This window comes from Pristiophorus japonicus, chromosome 16 (genome assembly GCF_044704955.1).
Source record: "Pristiophorus japonicus isolate sPriJap1 chromosome 16, sPriJap1.hap1, whole genome shotgun sequence".
Taxonomy (NCBI): Eukaryota; Metazoa; Chordata; class Chondrichthyes; family Pristiophoridae; genus Pristiophorus; species Pristiophorus japonicus.
The window spans coordinates 79,153,640-79,173,317 of NC_091992.1; the positions used below are offsets into that span (position 1 = coordinate 79,153,640).

A 19,678-nucleotide genomic window follows, 5' to 3' on the forward strand; every position below is an offset into this window, starting at 1 on the left:
AACGTAGCAGCGATCCAAAACTCGGCTGCCCGTGTCCTAACTCGCACCCAGTCCGGTTCATCCATCACCCCTATGCTCGCTGACCTGCATTGGCTCCTGGTTAAGCAACGCCTCGATTTAAAATTGTCATCCTTATTTTCAAATCCTTTCATGGCTTCGCCCCTCCTACCTTTGTAATCTCCTCCAGCCCCACAACCCCCCGAGATGTCTTTGCTCCTCTAATTCTGCCCTCATGAGCATTCCTGATTGAATTCACTCAACCATTGGTGGCCGTGCCTTCTGTTGCTTAGGCCCCAAGCTCTGGAACTCCCTGCCTAAACCTCTCCGCCTCTCTATCTCTATTTCCTCCTTCAAGACGCTCCTTAAAACATACCTCTTTGACCATCATCAGAGGCAGTCCCTCGAAATCAAGGAAGACTTGCTTCCACTCTATAGGTGAGTTCTCAGGTGACTGTACAGTTCAATATGGGAATTACAGTCTCTGTCCCAGGTGGGGCAGACAGTCGTTGAAGGAAAGGGTGGGTGGGACAGGTTTGCCGCACGCTCCTTCCGCTGCCTGTGCTTGTTTTCTGCATTCTCTCAGCGACGAGACTCAAGATGCTCAGCGCCCTTCCAGATGCTCTTCCTCCACTTAGGGCGGTCTTTGGACAGGGACTCCCAGGTGTCGGTGGGGATGTTGCATTTTATCAAGGAGACTTTGAGGGTGTCCTTGAAACATTTCCTCTGCCCACCTGGGGATCGCCTGTCATGTAGGAGTTCCGAGTAGAGGGACTATGGAGCGTCTTTCACCAAGCTTTTGGTCACCTGCGCTAATTTCTACATGCGGCTCAGTGTCAAATTTTTATCACGTAATACTCCTGTGAAGCGCCTTGGGACGTTTCACTACGTTAGAGCCGCTATATAAATGCAAGTTGCTGTTATTGTTATTGTTAATAGATACCATCTAAACTCGCCACAGAAAGTTACGTTTTGCCCATTTCACTCTAAGTACCCTTTTAACAACATGATAAGTGTTAATTCCTTCCAGTCAACCACTCTGGGACTGAAAATTAACGATTACAAATGTGGCCTTTAAGCTGCGGCAGCGGTTCACGGGTTTTGTGCAGCCGGCTAGCCGGCTTTTCAATGGAAAAACCATGCATGCGCAGCCCGTTGAAGGGGCTGTGGGGGCTGCGTCATTGAATATGTTTAAGGTAGAGATCCCGGTAGTGTCTGATGCCGGATCCCGGGAAGTGGCCCAATCCCAGGGGGTGGGGCTTGTGTGTGGGGTCTAATGGCGGGGTAGCCTGGGGGGATGGGCAGAAGCACTCTTGCTCCTCCTGCCCCACAAGGAGTATTCCCCGAGGCTGTCCTTGTCTCACTGCAGCTTCCAGGATTCCTGAGGCCCAGGAACCTTGGGCGGCCAGAGTTAAATCCGAGGCTTGCAGCCTCATTATCATATTTAAAGAGCCATCCCACCTCCTAGTAGTGGGTTGGCTACAAGTCACTTGTCCCACCTCAGGGAAATTCACGAAGTTGGCGGGTTGGAGTCGGCTTTCTGACTCGCTTCCAATTTTTCCCCATTTAACCCCCCTCCCACCCCCACCAACACCCACTCCCACCTGCTCGCCTATATTAAACTTCCCCCTCCAAGGTGTTTGAATTTTACCCTATTAGTATTTGATTGGAGCTCTCTTATTGTTGAACTGGTTGTTCTTTCTTCATGGTAGATTCACGACATATTGAGACATGGACCCAAGAAATACTTTGGGAAAACAGCCTTGGGTGGGCCTTTTCATGTCATCAAGTGAGTTTGACGGGTGATTACCATTTGCAGCTTTGTTTTGTGTTGTTGAAACTCCCACTGAATGGGCAGAGAGTCAGTGAGCAGTCGTGAAGTGTGGACTGTGGTTGTGTGTCTGTATGTGGGGTGTGTGTATGGGGAGAGAGGAGGGGTGGATATCTTTGTGTGTGTGTGTGGGTGTGGGGATGTGTGGTGTGTGAGGATAGTCCGGTCGATATATGTAAACTTGCACGCATGGAGGGTGAGGCCAGATACATGGATGTGTGTGAGAAGGTACGGGCAGTCGTGGAAGTATTTCTGGGCATGTAAATCTTGTTAACGGTGTGAGGAATGCTCGTGTGTCACCCTGGCACCAGCTCAGTGTCCGATTATACTGGGTTATTCTCCAGAGGTGGTGTCAGAGCTGACATGGTCCCATATTGCCTCAGGACTCTCACTGCGGTGATACTAAGCTAGTCAGTATGTGTTAACTGTGACATTTTATCACACCGATGGCTCTATCACTGAGTGAATGACAACTTCTTTGTTGTGTAAATCATAGCTTTTAAATATCACATCGGTTTGGAATGTTTTGTTGAATTTATCCTGTTTGTGTGCTACCCTAAGTCTCTTTGCTCTCCCTCTGTCTTTGTGTCTATCTACCCTCTCTATTCTTGACTGCCTTTTCTCTCCATCTCTTCACATTCTTATTTTTCAATCATTCGCTTTACTTTGTATTTTCCGTCCTGCTCTCTGTTTATCACACATTCTGTTTGGTTTTCCTCTTTCACTTTCCCTTTCCCTCGCTTGTTCCTCACCCTCGGTCACCCCTTTAACTCTCGAACTATTTTTAATGTTCTTCCTCCTTTCTCCTCCTCTCACTATCTTTCAATTACTCACTCAACCGTATCATTCTGCCTGTTTTCAACGGGCCGTAAATTGCGGCCTCTCCGGGAGCGTACAATGTGCGCACACACCTGAAGAGGTCTCGCAAATGCAGGTTCTCGACACGCGATGTGCATGTGCCAAGAACCAGCTTTTGCATTCTGTCAAAATCGCAGGCATCCGTGGGAGAAGGACATCCGTGGGGCAAAGATTGGGCTATTTGCCCAACTCTTGCCCAGCGAATGTCCTTCAAACTCTTACGCCTGGTAAAAGCAGCCGTATAGCCTACTTTTACCAGCATAAGAGTTTTAAAACCTAGAAACATTCAATTTAATCACTACTTTTTATATTAAAAACCCTGTCCATTAAGGTAAACTTATTTTTAACCCTATTAAAACATATTAAAAAAAAGCCTAAAAATATTTTCTTTTCTAAAACATTTAATTACATTTAATTTCAATTAATTAAATATGTGAGGTGTTTTTTTTTTAATTTATTGTGTTGTGTTTCGCTGTTTTAGGTTTTTTTCTGATTGATAGTAATGAGAACCCATACAAACAGAGTTCCCATTTTAATCAATGAGAATACTAGATAGTGATTGATGGTCCAGGCCCACGTGATCTCAGGATACGGAAACGTACCTGGAAGACATGTTCTTGTACGCTGGACTGTGAAAATAGGCCTCCGACCGCAATCCTACGTTTCTCCGGGACCACCAGGTATTTTCGTAAAAAATTTTCAGGGTGGAGGCGTTCGCCTGAAGGAAGCCTCCGACCGCAATTCCCTCCCCCCCCCATTGTGTCTCTCATTCTCCTTTGGTGTGTCTTTTGCCTACTGTCACCCCCTCCTCTCTCTTCCATCCTCTCTATTCCGCCTTTGTTCTAAGTCTCTCTCTTGTTCCCTTGTCCTTTCCTTCCCTCCTGCAGCATCTGCTATGGAGTCCTGGTGTTGGCCGTGTTGGTGTTGCGACTGATGTCCATTCCTGGTGAGACAATCCCCATGTCCTTCGCCCTCATCCTTGCCTGGTGTAACCTCATGTACTTCGCTCGAGGCTTCCGCTTGCTCGGACCATTCACCATTATGATCCAGAAGGTAAATGTTTGATGGCCAGATTGATGGTTGTACAAATCAGATAAATGGTTTACACAGAAATAAATCCAAAAGCTGATTCTATCAAGAGAGCCACGTAGAATCAATATATAACTGGGCTGATCAATGATTTGAAACAAACCAAATAGAACATAAAATAAGAAATAGGAGCAGGAGTAGGCCATTTGGCCCCTCGAGCCTGTAAGATCATAACTGATCTGATCTTGGCCTCAACTCCACTTTCCTGCCCGCTCCCCATAACCCTTGACTCCCATATCGTTCAAAAATCTGTCTATCTCCACCTTAAATATATTCAATGACCCAGCCTCCACAGCTCTCTGGGGCAGAGAATTCCACAGATTCACGACCCTCTGAGAGAAGAAATTGCTCCTCACTCCCGTTTTAAATGGGTGGCCCCTTATTCTGAGACTATGCCCCCTAGGCCATTAGTTAATGAACAAGTCAATCAAAGCATTGTTTGGCATGGAGCTGTCGCAGGTTATTGCCCAGAAGGAGACCATTCATCCCATTGTGCGTGTGCTAACTCTTAGCTTGAGCAATCCAAAACAAATCCCACAGCATCACCCTCCCCGCATTATCCTGTATCTTCCTCAGCTTTCAATATTTGTACGCTCTTCCTTTAACAGACATGATGGTCTCTGCCTCAACCATTGCCGGTGGCAAATCTGTAGCAACCTTCTGAGTAAAGTTCTATCCCCTCGCTTCACTCCCTCTTCATTCCCTCAGTAACAATGTTAAATTGATGAGCTGGGAAAAAGATTCTGGGGCAACTTTGTTCTGGGATTTTTACCCCAGTCAGTGCTGGACTTGACTCATCCGCCTGAGAGAAAAGCATCAGAGAAACACACGCAAGGGCACAGTACATGCAGAAGACACAATATCCATGTCAGATCACAAAGGGATCATATATTTACATCCTGGGGTTACACCTTCGCGTAATTAGATATTGGGCAGTACATAAAAGAAAGAACATAAAATAAATACTTGGATTTATATAGCGCCTTTCACAACCACTGGATGTCACAAAGCACTTTACAGCCAATGAAGTACTTTTGCAGTGCAGTCACTGTTGTAATGTGAGAAACACAGTAGCCAACTTGCGCATGGCAAGCTCCCACAAACAGCAATGTGATAATGACCAGATAATCCATTTTTTTGTTATGTTGATTGAGGGATAAATATTGGCCCCAAGACACCAGGGAGAACTCCCCTGCTCTTCCTCAAAATAGTGCCATGGGATCTTTTATATCCACTTGATAGAGCAGGTAGAGCCTCAGTTTAACGTCTCATCCAAAAGACAGTGCAGCACTCCACTGGAGTGTCACCCTACATTTTTTGCATTCAAATCCCTGGAGTGGGACTTGAACCCCAAACTTTCTGACTTAGAGGCAAGTGCTTTATCCACTGAGCCACAGCTGACTTTGTGAAGCTCAGACCACTTATGGGAATGACTAACACCACTGTACTCGAGAGAATATCGAAGGCAAGTTCCAAAACTTGCAACACCATCTACCACTCTATCTATCTTTCTCTATAACTGTATATATGTATGTATCTATCTAGCAGTTTACCGACTTTACTGGCAGAGCAAATGATGGAAAATCTGGTGGGGAGGGTGGGACGCAGGTACTCGGACCCAACCGATATTGAATGGGCATTGAACAGTAATTGGGCATTAGACACAAAAAAACTTCCAGCATCTCAGTCTGAAGCTCAGTCCCACCTCCAACAATGATATGCTAAGCATTGGCCATCAGTGGCGGTCGGGGAGGAGAGAGACCAGCCTATATAAATTGTGAGCAATGCTGCAGGAATTCAATCAGTTTGAATTACATTTTTATCGACATGTTTCTCGTTTTTCCACAGATAATATTTGAAATAGTATTGCCGTACCTGGTGCTGATGCTCATTGTACTCCTGGCATTCACATGCAGTAAGCATCCAGTGATGATTCCTACATAACAACAGTCTGTTCCTCAGAGTATTCATTATAGCTCAAGCACTTCAAGATGTTTCTGAGAGCCATGATAAAGCTCTGCAATTCATTCATAGAAACATAGAAACATAGAAAATAGGTGCAGGAGTAGGCCATTCGGCCCTTCGAGCCTGCACCACCATTCAATATGATCATGACTGATCATGCAACTTCAGTACCACATTCCTGCTTTCTCTTCATACCCCTTGATCCCTTTAGCCGTAAGGGCCACATCTAACTCCCTTTTGAATATATCTAATAAACTGGCCTCAACAACTTTCTGTGGTAGAGAATTTCACAGGTTTACAATTCTCTGAGTGAAGAAGTTTCTCCTCATCTCGGTCCTATATGGCTTACCCCTTATCCTTAGACTGTGACCCCTGGTTCTGGACTCACCCAACATCGGGAACATTCTTCCTGCATCTAACCTGTCCAATCCCATCAGAATTTTATATGTTTCTATGAGATCCCCTATGATTCTTCTAAATTCCAGTGAATATAAGCCTAGTCGATCCAGTCTTTCTTCATATGTCAGTCCTGCCATCCCGGGAATCAGTCTGGTGAACCTTCGCTGCACTCCCTCAATAGCAAGAATGTCCTTCCTCAGATTAGGAGACCAAAACTGTACACAATATTCAAGGTGTGGCCTCACCAAGGCCCTGTACAACTGCAGTAAGACCTCCCTGCTCCTATACAGAAATCCTCTTGCTATGAAGGCCAACATGCCATTTGCTTTCTTTACCGCCTGCTGTACCTGCATGCCAACTTTCAATGACTGATGTACCATGACACCCAGGTCACGTTGCACCTCCCCTTTTCCTAATCTGTCACCATTCAGATAATATTCTGCCTTCCTGTTTTTGCCACCAAAGTGCATAACCTCACATTTATCCACTTTACACTGCTTCTGCCATGCATTTGCCCACTCACCTAACCTGTCCAAAGTCACCCTGCAGCCTCTTAGTATCCTCCTAACAGCTCACATTGGCACCCAGCTTAGTACCATCTGCAAACTTGGAGATATTACATTCAATTCCTTCATCCAAATCATTAATGTATATTGTAAATAGCTGGGGTCCCAGCACTAAACCTTGCGGTACCCCACTAGTCACTGCCTGCTATTCTGAAAAGAAACTGTTTATTCCTACTCTTTGCTTCCTGTCTGCCAACCAGTTCTCTATCAACGTCAGTACATTACTCCCAATACCATGTGCTTTAATTTTGCACACCAATCTCTTGTGTGGGACCTTGTCAAAAGCCTTTTGAAAGTCCAAATACACCACATCCACTGGCTCTCCCTTGTCCACTTTACTAGTTACATCCTCAAAAAATTCTAGAAGATTTGTCAAGCATGATTTCCCTTTCATAAATCCACGCTGACTTGGACCGATCCTGTCACTGCTTTCCAAATGCACTGCTATTTCATCTTTAATAATTGATTCCAATATTTTCCCACTACTGGTGTCAGGCTAACCGGGCTATAATTCCCTGTTTTCTCTCTCCCTCCTTTTTTAAAAAGTGGGGTTACATTAGCTAACCTCCAATCCATAGGAATTGATCAAAATTCTATAGAATGTTGGAAAATGACCACCAATGCATCCACTATTTCTAGGGCCATTTCCTTAAGTACTCTGGGATGCAGACTGTCAGGCCCTGGGGATTTATCAGCCTTCAATCCCATCAATTTCCTGAACACAATTTCCTGACTAATAAGGATTTCCTTCAGTTCCTCCTTTTCGCTAGACCCTCGGTCCCCGACTATTTCCAGAAGGTTATTTGTGTCTTCCTTAGTGAAGATAGAACCAAAGTATTTGTTCAATTGGTCTGCCATTTCTTTGTTCCCCATTATAAATTCACCTGATTCTGACTGCAAGGGACCTACATTTGTCTTCACTAATCTTTTTCTCTTCACATATCTATAGAAGCTTTTGCAGTCAGTTTTTATGTTCCCTGCAAGCTTACTCTCATACTCTATTTTCACCCTCCTAATTAAACCCTTTGTTCTCCTCTGTTGAATTCTAAATTTCTCCCAGTCCTCAGGTTTGTTGCTTTTTCTGGCCAATTTATATGCCTCTTCCTTGGATTTAACACTATCCCTAATTTCCCTTGTTAGCCACGGTTGAGCCACCTTCCCCGTTTTATTTTTACGGCATACAAGGATGTACAATTGTTGAAGTTCATCCATGTGATCTTTAAATGTCTGCCATTGCCTATCCACCGCAACCCTTTAAGTATCATTCGCCAGTCTATCCTAGCCAATTCATGTCTCATATCATCAAAGTTACCTTTCTTTAAGTTCAGGACCCTAGTCTCTGAATTAACTGTGTCACTCTCCATCTTAATGAAAAATTCTACCATATTACGGTCATTCTTTCCCAAGGGGCCTTGCACAACAAGATTGCTAATTAATCCTCTCTCATTGCACAACACCCAGTCTGGGAGGGCCAACCCTCTAGTTGGTTCCTCGACATATTGATCTAGAAAACCATCCCTTATACACTCCAAGAAATCCTCCTCCACCGTATTGCTACCAGTTTGGTTAGCCCAATCTATATGTAGATTAAAGTCACCTATGATAACTGCTGTACAGTTATTGCACGCATCCCTAATTTCCTGTTTGATGCCATCCCCAACCTCACTACTACTGTTTGATGGTCTGTACACAATTCCCACTAGCGTTTTCTGCCCTTTGGTGTTCCGCAGCTCTACCCATACAGATTCCACATCATCAAGTCCTTCCTTACTATTGCGTTAATTTCCTCTTTAACCAGCAATGCTACCCCACCTCCTTTTCCTTTCTGTCTATCCTTTCTGAATATTGAATACCCCTGGATGTTGAGTTCCCAGCCTTGGTCACCCTGGAGCCATGTCTCTATAATCCCAATTACATCATATCCGTTAACAGCTATCTGCACAGTTAATTCATCCACCTTATTACGAATGTTCCTCTCATTGAGACACAGAGCCTTCAGGCTTGTTTTTTTAACACTCTTTGTCCTTTCAGAATTATGTTGTAATGTGGCCCGTTTTGATTTTTGTTTTTGATTTCTCTGCCCTCCACTTTTCCTTATCTCCTTTCTACCTTTTGCTCTGCCCCCATTTTACTTCCCTCTGTCTCCCTGCATAGGTTCCCATCCTCCTGCCCTATTAGTTTAAACCCTTCCCAACAACTCCTTTCTTCTTTGTTTCTTTTTTCCAAATCCTCCCTTTCTTTCTCTCTCTATTTCTCTTTATCTTTCTCTTTTTCTTTCTCTCCCTATCTCTCCAGTTCACATTGAGGTAGAAGTTCTGCACGGGTTCCCAGATCTCCCACTGTCACTTCGGCACAAATCCCAGACAAACGGTGGGAATGGATGTTTCTCCAAGATGTGCACTGATCTCCCATCAAAGTTAAAGCAGGAGATTGGGAAACCTCTGTGAACATTATTGCCGTCAATCACTTTCTCTTCATATTTATTTCCCCTCTCTTTTTTTAAATTTCCCTTCCTTCTTCCTCTACTTATGCCTCTCCCCTTGTCTCTCATTCTCTATCTCTTTCCTTCCATCACCTTCTATCGCTCTCACTTTCTTTATCTATCCACTTTACTTTCTATCTTTCTTTCTCCTGGGGTTTCTGAATTTGTCAGTTTGGTTGAGGAGGCCCATTGACTGGAGATCTTTGCATCTGTCCATCTTTATTGCATTCTCTTTGCATCTATTTCTCTTACCTCTCCTTCTCTCTCTTTGGGGGTAATTTTAACATTTATTTTCAGCTGAAAATCAGGGCCAGGTGTAAATCAGGGCCAGGTGTATATCGGGGCCAGGGGGTATATATCAGGGCCAGGTATATATCGGGGCCAGGTATATATCGGGGCCAGGTGTAAATCGGGCCAGGTGTAAATCAGGTCAGGTGTAAATCGGGCCAGGTTTAAATTGGGCCAGGTGTAAGTGGGGGCCAGGTGTGTAAATCGGGAACAGGTGTAAATAAGGCCAGGTGTAAATCAGACCAGGTGTAAATCGGGCCAGGTGTAAATCGGGAACAGGTGTAAATAAGGCCAGGTATAAATTGGGTCAGGTGTAAATTGGGCCAGGTGTAAATCAGGCCAGGTGTAAGTTGAGGCCAGGTGTAAATCGGGAACAGGTATAAATAAGGCCAGGTGTAAATCGGGAACAGGTGTAAATCAGGGCCAGGTGTAAATCAGGGCCAGGTGTATATCGGAGCCAGATATAAATCGGACCAGGTGTAAATCGGACCAGGTGTAAATCGGGCCAGGTGTAAATTGGACCAGGTGTAAATGGGGGCCAGATGTAAGTGGGGGCCAGGTGTAAGTGGGGACCAGCTGTAAATCGGGAACAGGTGTAAATAAGGCCAGGTGTAAGTCGGGCCAGAGGGGCCAGGTGTAAGTGGGGGCCAGGTGTAAGTGGGGGCCAGGTGTAAATCTGGACCAGGTGTAAATAAGACCAGGTGTAAATAAGGCCAGGTGTAAATCAGGCCAGGTGTAAATCGGGCCAGGTGTAAGTTGGGGCTAGGTGTAAATCTGGAACAGGTGTAAATAAGGCCAGGTGTAAATAAGGTCAGATGTAAATCGGGAACGGATGCAAATAAGACCAGGTGTAAATCAGGGCCAGGTGTATATCGGGGCCAGATGTAAATTGGCACCAGGTGTAAATCGGGTACAGGTGTAAATTGGGCCAGGTGTAAATTGGGGCCAGGTGTAAATTGGATACAGGTGTAAATTGGGGCCAGGTGTTAATCGGGCCAGGTGTAAATCGGGGCCAGGTGTAAATTGGGGCCAGGTGTTAATCGGGCCAGGTGTAAATCGGGCCAGGTGTAAATCGGGGTTGCCGATTCACTATCATTTATTTTTCACTCTTGAAACCTCTCTACTCTTCTCTTTCCCTGTCTCTGTCCATCTGTCGACATTGCACCCCTCCTTTCCAATTCGCTTTTGTGCTCTGTCCTCCCCGCTTCTCTTGTCCTGTGCAGGTAATGTGCAATGTTTGACCATTCCCTTTGCCTTCTCCAGGTACCCATCTGTCGTTCCAAGTCTTGGACCCTGCAAAGTGGGAGCGTTTTGTGGATTTCAGCACCGTTCTCTTCACCATGTACCTCCTCTTCTATGGGCTGGTCAACATGCCGCTCAATTGGGAGGTGATCCAGCCTGACATGGCACGGTTCCTGTATGCCATGTACACCTTGCTTGCTTTTGCCATCATGGTTTTCCTCGTAATCCACATGATGAGTGAATTGATGCGGCGGGTGGCAAAGGAACGAGATGACATCTGGAGAGCACAGGTGCATATTTATAATGTTTCCTTCGTTGGTTAAGTAAAGGAGGGATATACTTGCATTGGAGGCAGTTCAGAAAAGGTTCACCAGATTGATTCCTGAGATGAAGGGGTTGTCTTATGAGGAAAGGTTGAGCAGGTTGGGCCTATACTCATTGGAGTTTAGAAGAATGAGAGGTGATCTTATTGAAATGTATAAGATGCTGAGGGGGCTTGACAGGGTAGATGCAGAAAGAATGTTTCCCCTCGTGGGGGAATCTAGAACTAGGGGGCATAGTTTCAGAATAAGGGCCGTCCATTTAAAATGGAAATGAGGAGGAACAATTTCTCTCAGAGGGTCGTGAATCTTTAAAATTCTCTACCCTAGAGAGCTGTGGAGGCTGGGTCATTGAATATATTTAAGATGGCGATAGACAGAGTTTTAAAAGATGAGGGAGTCAAGGTTATGGGGATCGGGAAGGAAAGTTCAGTTGAAGCCAAGATCAGATCAGCCATGATCTTATTGAATGGTGGATCAGGCTCGAGAGGTCAAATGGCCAACTCCTGCTCCTATTTCTTATGTTCTTATGACACCTGAGATCAGTGATGGTCTAGCAACTTGGTTTCTGCAGCCAGTATTAGCAAGATGTAGGGGAGGGGAGAAACAGCCAGGGTTCCTATGCCTCATTGCTATCCAGTGACCCTTGCTGCTTATGTGCATGGACATTGGGTAGGAACAGGTTGACGGTCAACTGTGATGTCCCTCAAATTTGAATCACTTACCAACATTCACTGAAGAATGGCCAGTGAGCGAGGTACCAGTAGGCCATTGGTAGTCAAGGGTCCAATTCACATCAAGGAATCAATACCATCAGGAGAGGAGGAGAAGAGAATATTAGTAGTAAAAAGGAGTGCAAAATGTACATCATTCCTTGTGGTTGAGAGTCAATCTGATTGTTTTATCTGGGGTACTGATCCAAATAGTCATTGGACTACAGCCAGGAGATCACAAGGCTCCGGTTGGAATGGTGTGTAGAATGTTTCAGTGTAAGGGGTGTCACAGTTGTGTGGGGCGGACTGGTTGGGCTGGATGCTCTTTACCTTTCCACCATTGTTCATAGGTTTATATGTAACCTTCAGGGCTGCTGACTGAGGGCCGTGCGGCTCTTTGTCATCCGGCACGGACACGATGGACCGAAATGGCCTCCTTCTGCGCTGTAAACTTCTATGTTTCTATATGGCTCTTTCATATTTTTAGTCTGGTGTAGTGGTTATGGTCCGGGATTAGTAAGTCAGAGAGCGTGAATTCAAAACCCACCATGACCTGGTTATGAAAATTAATTTAATAAGTTTGATGCAATTACAATAAGTGAATTGAATTCCTTTTTGTTCCTACGGACATTGGGACATATTGGGTGGGAGGGGGGAAATTAGCTCAGTATGTCTATGGATCCAGCATGGGCAGCTGTGGTCTTCTGGAGGTGGCTGCATTTCCGCTGGTTGGTGAGTCATTCACTAGTGTCTATAAATTTATGATGAAAATCAAAAGAACATTGGGAATGATTAGGAGAATTTTGTTTACATAGAATTTTTTTAGGACTTGGAATGCTCCACCAGAAACAGCGGAGGAAACAGAATTCGGAAAAACTTTTAAAGGGGAAATAAGAACATAAGAACATAAGAAATTAAGATCTAGGAGCAGGAGTAGGCCATACGACCCCTCGAGCCTGCTCCGCCATTTAATAAGATCATGGCTGATCCGATCATGGACTCAGGTCCACTTCCCTGCCTGCTCCCCATAACACCTTAATCCCTTATTGGTTAAGAAACTGTCTATCTCTGCCTTTAATTTCCACAGCTCTCTGAGGCAGCGAATTCAACAGATTTACAACCCTCTGAGAGAAGAAATTCCTCCTCATCTCAGTTTTAAATGGGCGGCCCCTTATTCTAAGATCATGCCTTCTAGTTTTAGTCTCCCCCATCAGTGAAAACGTCCTCTCTGCATCCACCTTGTCAAGCCCCCTCATAATCTTATATGTTTCGGTAAGATCACATTCTTCTGAATTCCAATGAGTAGAGGCCCAACCTACTCAACCTTTCCTCGTAAGTCAACCCCCTCATCCCCGGAATCAACCTAGTGAACCTTCTCTGAACTGCCTTCAAAACAAGTATATCCTTTCGTAAATATGGAAACCAAAACGGCACGCAGTATTCCAAGTGTGGCCTCACCAATACCCTGTATAACTGTAGCAAGACTTCTGTGCTTTTATACTCCATCCCCTTTGCAATATTTCAAAACAAACATTTTTAAAGGGTCTGGAGAAATGACAGGGGAATGGGACTAAGTGGACAGCTCTTTCAGAGCCGGCATAGGCACAATGGACCAAATGAGGAAAGACCAAGGGATTGGGACTAAATGGTGAAAAGCTAGAAACTGTGGAAGTCCCAAGAGACTTGAAGGTCCATGTCCATAGATCATTAAAATGTCATGGACAGGTCCAGAAAATAATCATAAAGGCTAATGGGATGCTGGCTTTTGTATCTAGAGGACTAGAACACAAGGGGGTATAAGTTATGCTGCAGCTGTACAAAGCCCGGGTTAGACCACACCTGGAGCACTGTGAGCAGTTCTGGGTACCACACCTTAGGAAGGATATATTGGCCCTGGAGGGAATGCAGCGTAGATTTAGCAGAATGATACCCGGACTCCAAAGGTTACATTATGAGATTACACAAACTATGGTTATAGTCCCTGGAATTTAGAAGGTTAAGGGGTGATTTAATCAAAGTTTTCAGGATATTATAGGGAACTGATAAGTTAGATAGAGAGAAACTATTTCCGCTGGTTGGGGAGTCTAGGACTCGGGGGCATAGTCTAACAATTAGAGCCAGACCTTTCAGTTAAGTTAAGAAACACTTGTTCACACAAAGGGTAGTAGAAGTTTGGAACTCTCTTCCGCAAACGGCAATTGATGCAAGGTCATTTTTTAATTTTAACTCTGAATTTAATAGGTTTTTGTCAACCAAAGTTATTAAGAGATATGGGGCAAAGGCGGGTGTATGGTCAGAAATCAGCCATGATCTCATTGAATGGCAGAATAGGCTTGAGGGGCTAAGTGGCCTACTCCTGTTCCTATGATAGCTTTTTCAAATTGTCAGTACAGATTCAGTGAGTGAAATGGGGGAATGGCAGGGAAATGAACCTAAGTGGATAGTCCTAACAGGGCCAGCTGAAACACGGTGAGCAGGGGAATGGGACTAAGGAGAAAGCTCTTTCCAGAGAGAAATGTGTCAAAAGATCTTCTTCTGTGCTGTAACAATCTATCATTATATGGAAGGGGATTCCCAGATCCTTTCTGAAACTGGCCAGTTTTTACTCTGTATTTTTGCCTCCCTCGGATGTCAGCATTACCCGAGGTTGGGGAGGGTGGGGAATGAGGCTGCTCTGATACTGGAAGGGGTGAGAACTGAGGGCCTGGGTAGTCTTTAACCACTTATTTTGTTTGTTCATATGAATTAAAGTCTTTCGAACGAAAAAACTAAAATTGTGCAATGTTACTTCTTACCACGTTCTCTGTGTGCTATTTTAATGGTGGTGTTAACCCATTTATTTGACATGAGTTACCACCTCTGTTAAAATAGTCTTCAAGGATAGTTGATGTGAACATATTAAGGGGTTTGTGCAATAATATGTCACAAAGTAATTTCAGGCTTCAGTCAATACCTCACAGGGCATCAGTGACCTTATTATTCCAGCTCTGTGCACTGCATTGATGGACATAATTCCCCAGGATGTGGTCGCAGTGGTTATGCAGGATCATACCTACTGATGCTCTCCAACACTGACCCCAGTGGAATAGGAGGGCATCCAATTTACATGGGTCAGGCGGATGCAAACACAACTATGGGTGCGTCTCTGGTGCTCGCCTGCCCCATGTGGCTAGAAATTCTGGGGCCCACTCAGCATTGGGTGATGGGAGTTGGCCGGGCGTCCGCCCCCTAGCCCCCTCATCCCCCAACCCTGGCCATGACCCCTCGACCCACTACACAAAGAGCTGATCAACAAAAACATTTTTTATTATGGTCCCTCTCTTCAGGTGGTCAGACTACTTCCCTGACCTGGTCTCCACAGGTGGGGCCCACTTTCACCCATCTGAAGACCATCAGGGTCCACCAGGCTAATGGGAACTTCCAGAGCAGAGAGTCCCTACTCCAGGCTCTACCCCAATGATATTTGCCTAATAGGTACTAGAAGGGTTGAAGATCCCCTCTGTCTGCTGGGTGCTAGAGGTGATGATGTGGCATCACCTCTGATGGGGCAGGGAAGTGGACCTGAGTCCACGATCGGATCAGCCATGATCGTATTAAATCCGTATGGCCTTCTGCTTCTATTTCTTATGTTCTTATGTTATTCTCTGTTTGAAAGAAAAGACCTTCAGTCATGTATCTGGACTGAGTTGAAACCCAGGTACCAAAAGTTGCAGTAGTAGCCGTATTTTAATGATACTTTGACCTTCACTGTAAAACTATTTGCTGAAATCAAAGGTTGTCGCAACAACTCTCCTGCTCGAGCGTCGACTCCCTAGATGTCTGTTTCCTCGTTTGGGAATCTGTGGAAAGAAATACGGACTTGGAGACAACTGGTATATCCGGTGAGTTCAAAGGAAAATATTCATCTTGAAGAACATTTACAGGGAGATTGTCCCAAAATTCAACACATTAAGGATTAAGTGGTTAACCACTCGGCTAATCCCTTCCATTTAAAGTCATCCATTGACCTGAAGAGGAGATTTAACTCGTCACCCAACTCTCCCCCCAGCCAAACTAAGAATTCTAAGGCCCCTGAATAGCAAGAACATTCAGACCCCTCTGCACAACCCCAACCCCCCCACCCATCTCCCCAACCCCCCCCACCATCTCCCCAACCCCCCCCACCCATCTCCCCAACCCCCCACCCATCTCCCCAACCCCCCCACACCCATCTCCCCAGCCCCCCCACCCATCTCCCCAGCCCCCCCACCCATCTCCCCAGCCCCCCCACCCATCTCCCCAACCCCGCCACCCATCTCCCCAACCCCCCCCCACGCATCTCCCCAACCCCCCCCACCCATCTCCCCAACCCCCCCACCTATCTCCCCAACCCCCCCACCTATCTCCCCAAACCCCCACCCATCTCCCCAAACCCCCACCCATCTCCCCAACCCCCCCACCCATTGCCCCAACCCCCCCCCCCACCCATCTCCACAACCCCCCACCCATCTCCCTAACCTACCACAATGGAAAAGGTTAGGTTGCTCCTCTCTGACACTGGGACATGCAGACAATGATGGGCAGCTTCTTGTTCCAAAGGGATCAGGGACTGGGAGGCTGACCTCCTCAGGTTGTAACAGGCGGACTGCCTATTGGACACAGCTCCCCCTCCGCCCCCCTGGCAGGGGGCCCCATATTTTACTCGGGCCCCACAGGCCCGTGTGTTCTCAAGTCTCCAAGTCTCCCCATTTACCCACTGGCCCTCATGTACACAGCGGACAATATTGGTCTCTTCACTCACTTCCTTTCAATAAGCATTCGTCCACAGCACAGAAGATTAATTGCCCCCTCATCAACAACACTGAGATAAAGAAAAGACTTGCATTTATATAGCGCCTTTCACGACCACCGGATGTCTCAAAGCACTTTACAGCCAATGAAGTACTTTTGGAACGTAGTCACTGTTGTAATGTGGGCAACGCGACAGCCAACTTGTGCACACCAAGCTCCCACAAACAGCAATGCGATAATCACCAGATAATCTGTTTTGGTTATGTTGATTGAGGGATAAATATTGGCCAGGACACCGGGGATAACTCTCCTGCTCTTCTTTGAAATAGTGTCATGGGATGTTTTACGTCCACCTGAGAGAGCAGACAGGGCCTGCGGTTTAATGTCTCATCCAAAAGACGGCATCTCCGACAGTGCAGCGCTCCCTCGGTACTGCACTGGAGTGTCAACCTAGATTAATGTGCTCAAATTGCCTGGAGTGGGACTTGAACCCACAACCTACTGACTCAGAGGCAAGTGTGCTCCCCACTGAGCCACAGCTGATGCCAAATGCTCTTCCCAGAGCTGTCAGAAAGTTAACCCCTGCATTTTCACTTCCTGGAGTCAGCCAAAAACACAACTTCAAACTTTTGCCCTGTCATTCAGATGAGGTCAAACTTTACTAACCTATCTTCTGATTGGCTGAAAAATAGACTTTGAACCCTATTTTTAATCAATCAGGTATGGATGTTAACAGGTCTCCAGAGACAAGCAGATAAATTTAATAGATAGGTACCCCAAAAAAACATAAAAAATAAAATAACAAAATCATACATTTTTATAGAAACGGCTTACTCTTCATTTCCTGCTCCCTTCGCATTGAAGCAAAGAGGGGCGATGCTGAGATGGAGGTCTTCAGGGAGGAAGTTCCAGAGGACAGGAATAGAGGAGCAAGTAACGAGGAGTAAATCAGTGTCCAAGGAGCAGCGGGTGCTGGGAGTTAGGGGGATAGGCCAGTGGTGCCACCCACGTATCATGGACATCTTCCAGCTGTTGCCAACTCTAGCATTCCGACAACCACAGTGACCAAACCATGCGCCATCAACAGGCTGAATAAACCACCTTCTGGAGCGATCTGACTGTTTTGCTGCACTATATGAAGACTGGTGTACTATCTATCGCCAATTTCGGACAGTGGGTGAAGCAACACGTCAACAAGAGTGAAAGATCAGCATTATTGAACATCACTGGTGCTCAACAATGTGGCTGAGATCCTTCATTTCAACCCACAATAGCTACTGCGCTCAGGCATAGGCTGCGCCCTTGACCTGGAGCAAAACAAACGCCACACGTCAGTGCTATTCCCCAAAACAGTGAGGAAAATGCAACCAGCATCAACCAGTGTTGACTCTCTACAATGCGTCAGCATTTTATTTGAGGATATCTAGCGTCTTACCCCCTCTGCCACACACCACGACCCATTCAAGAAAGCAGGTCCCCCTTGCTGAACATTACTCACCTAGTTGCCTAAGAGTAATGTGCAAGACCGGACTGACACTCTGACTTCTACTCAGACCTCCAGGTGCCCCAGATGTGATCAGGAGCTCAGGAGGCCACATACTGCGAGGCGACTCCTAATTCTACCTCTCTGCAGTGTAGCCATGTCAGCCAATGCTTATACTGTACATTTTAGACTACGTTTAGTATTTTAGAACATAAGTAGAAGCAGGAATAGGCCATGCAGTACCTCGATCCTGCTCCGCCATTCAATACGATCATGGCTGCACTGTCGGAGGGGCGGCACTGAGGAAGCGCTGCATCTGTATGAAGTCTAAAAATACTTTAAGAGTCTTTACCAATATTGCCGGATTTTCAGTAAGGGGCACAATCATTGAATCCAGTAAACCCATATATGAGACCGAACAGAGCTAAAACTCAATGAAAAGAACTGGTATCTCAGTTTTGCAGGTTCATGTCCGGTTTAAAAGGCCAAGCTAACTTTGCTGCTGTCTGTGCTTGTTTCAGGGTGGATAACAGGAATGATAATGCTGTCTTGAAGATGCTTTCCCTTGACAAAACTATGGAGACCAAAGGACACGAGGAAAGGAGAGAGAAAGGGGAGGCATCAGTCAAGAACGAAAGCCAGCAGAAGCCGTGCCAGGGGTGGCAGATGGTGAGACAGAGAAGGACGGGTCAGAACTACAGCGACTTTTACAATCAGGACAATGACGAGGCCTGTCTGATTTAAAGTCCCAAAGGCACTGTTCGCAGCGCATCCTTCACATTCTTCCCTTCCAGTTCTACATCAGCCCAATCTCCAATTAACTGCTGGAGGGTCAGCAGATCGCAGACCAGCAAATAGTTAAAGGTCTTAGGTTTCCTTGTAGATTATTCAGCTCAAGTTTACTACTGGCCGCAGTTCCTTCTCATTTGTTGTAGTCTGTGGGATCCTAAATATCCCCAATTTTTCTCTACAGCTCTGCACCCCTTGACTGCCACCCAAGCGAATATATTTTCGACCACATATCCGCAGCATAACTAACTCCGACTATTTACTCCTCCATAACACCGCCCATCTCTGCCCTTGCTTCAGCTCAATTGCTGCTGAAGCCCTCATCCATGCCTTTGTTACCTGTAGACTTGACTATTCCAACGCACTCCTGGCTGGCCTCCCACATTCTATCCTGCTTAAACTAGAGTTGATCCAAAACTCGCACCAAGTCCCGCTCACCCATCAGCCCTGTGCTCGCTGACCTACATTGGCTCCCGGTTAAGCAACACCTCGATTTCAAAATCCTCATCCTTGTTTTCAAGTCCCTCCATGGCTTCGCCCCTCCTACCTCTGTAATCTCCTCCAGCCCCACAACCCCCCGAGATGTCTTTGCTCCTCTAATTCTGCCCTCTTGAGCATCCCTGATTATAATCACTCAACCATTGGTGGCTGTGCCTTCTGTTGCCTGGGCCCCAAGCTCTAGAACTCGCTGCCTAAACTTCTCCGCCTCTCTACCTCTCTTTCCTCCTTCAAGACGCTCCATAAAACATACCTCTTCGACCAAGCTTTTGGTCATCTGCGCTAATTTCTACTTGTGCGGCTAAGTATTAATTTTTCAAATCTCATAACACTCCTGTGAAGCGCTTTGGGACATTGCACTACGTTCAAGGCACTATATAAACACAAG

The 19,678-nt window shown here is 45.9% G+C and overlaps 1 protein-coding gene across 1 annotated transcript in view; it reads left to right on the top strand.

Annotated features, from left to right (window-relative positions):
• The window catches only part of trpv6 (transient receptor potential cation channel, subfamily V, member 6), a 64,168-nt gene extending 45,421 nt beyond the window's left edge, over positions 1-18,747 (top strand). Inside the window, exons 10-15 of the mRNA XM_070858163.1 lie at positions 1,710-1,786; positions 3,574-3,739; positions 5,624-5,690; positions 10,739-11,007; positions 15,525-15,631; positions 18,525-18,747. Of these exons, the coding sequence (XP_070714264.1) occupies positions 1,710-1,786; positions 3,574-3,739; positions 5,624-5,690; positions 10,739-11,007; positions 15,525-15,631; positions 18,525-18,747 (909 nt within the window). The remainder of the gene's footprint in view (positions 1-1,709; positions 1,787-3,573; positions 3,740-5,623; positions 5,691-10,738; positions 11,008-15,524; positions 15,632-18,524) is intronic.
• The last annotated feature ends 931 nt before the right edge of the window (positions 18,748-19,678 follow it).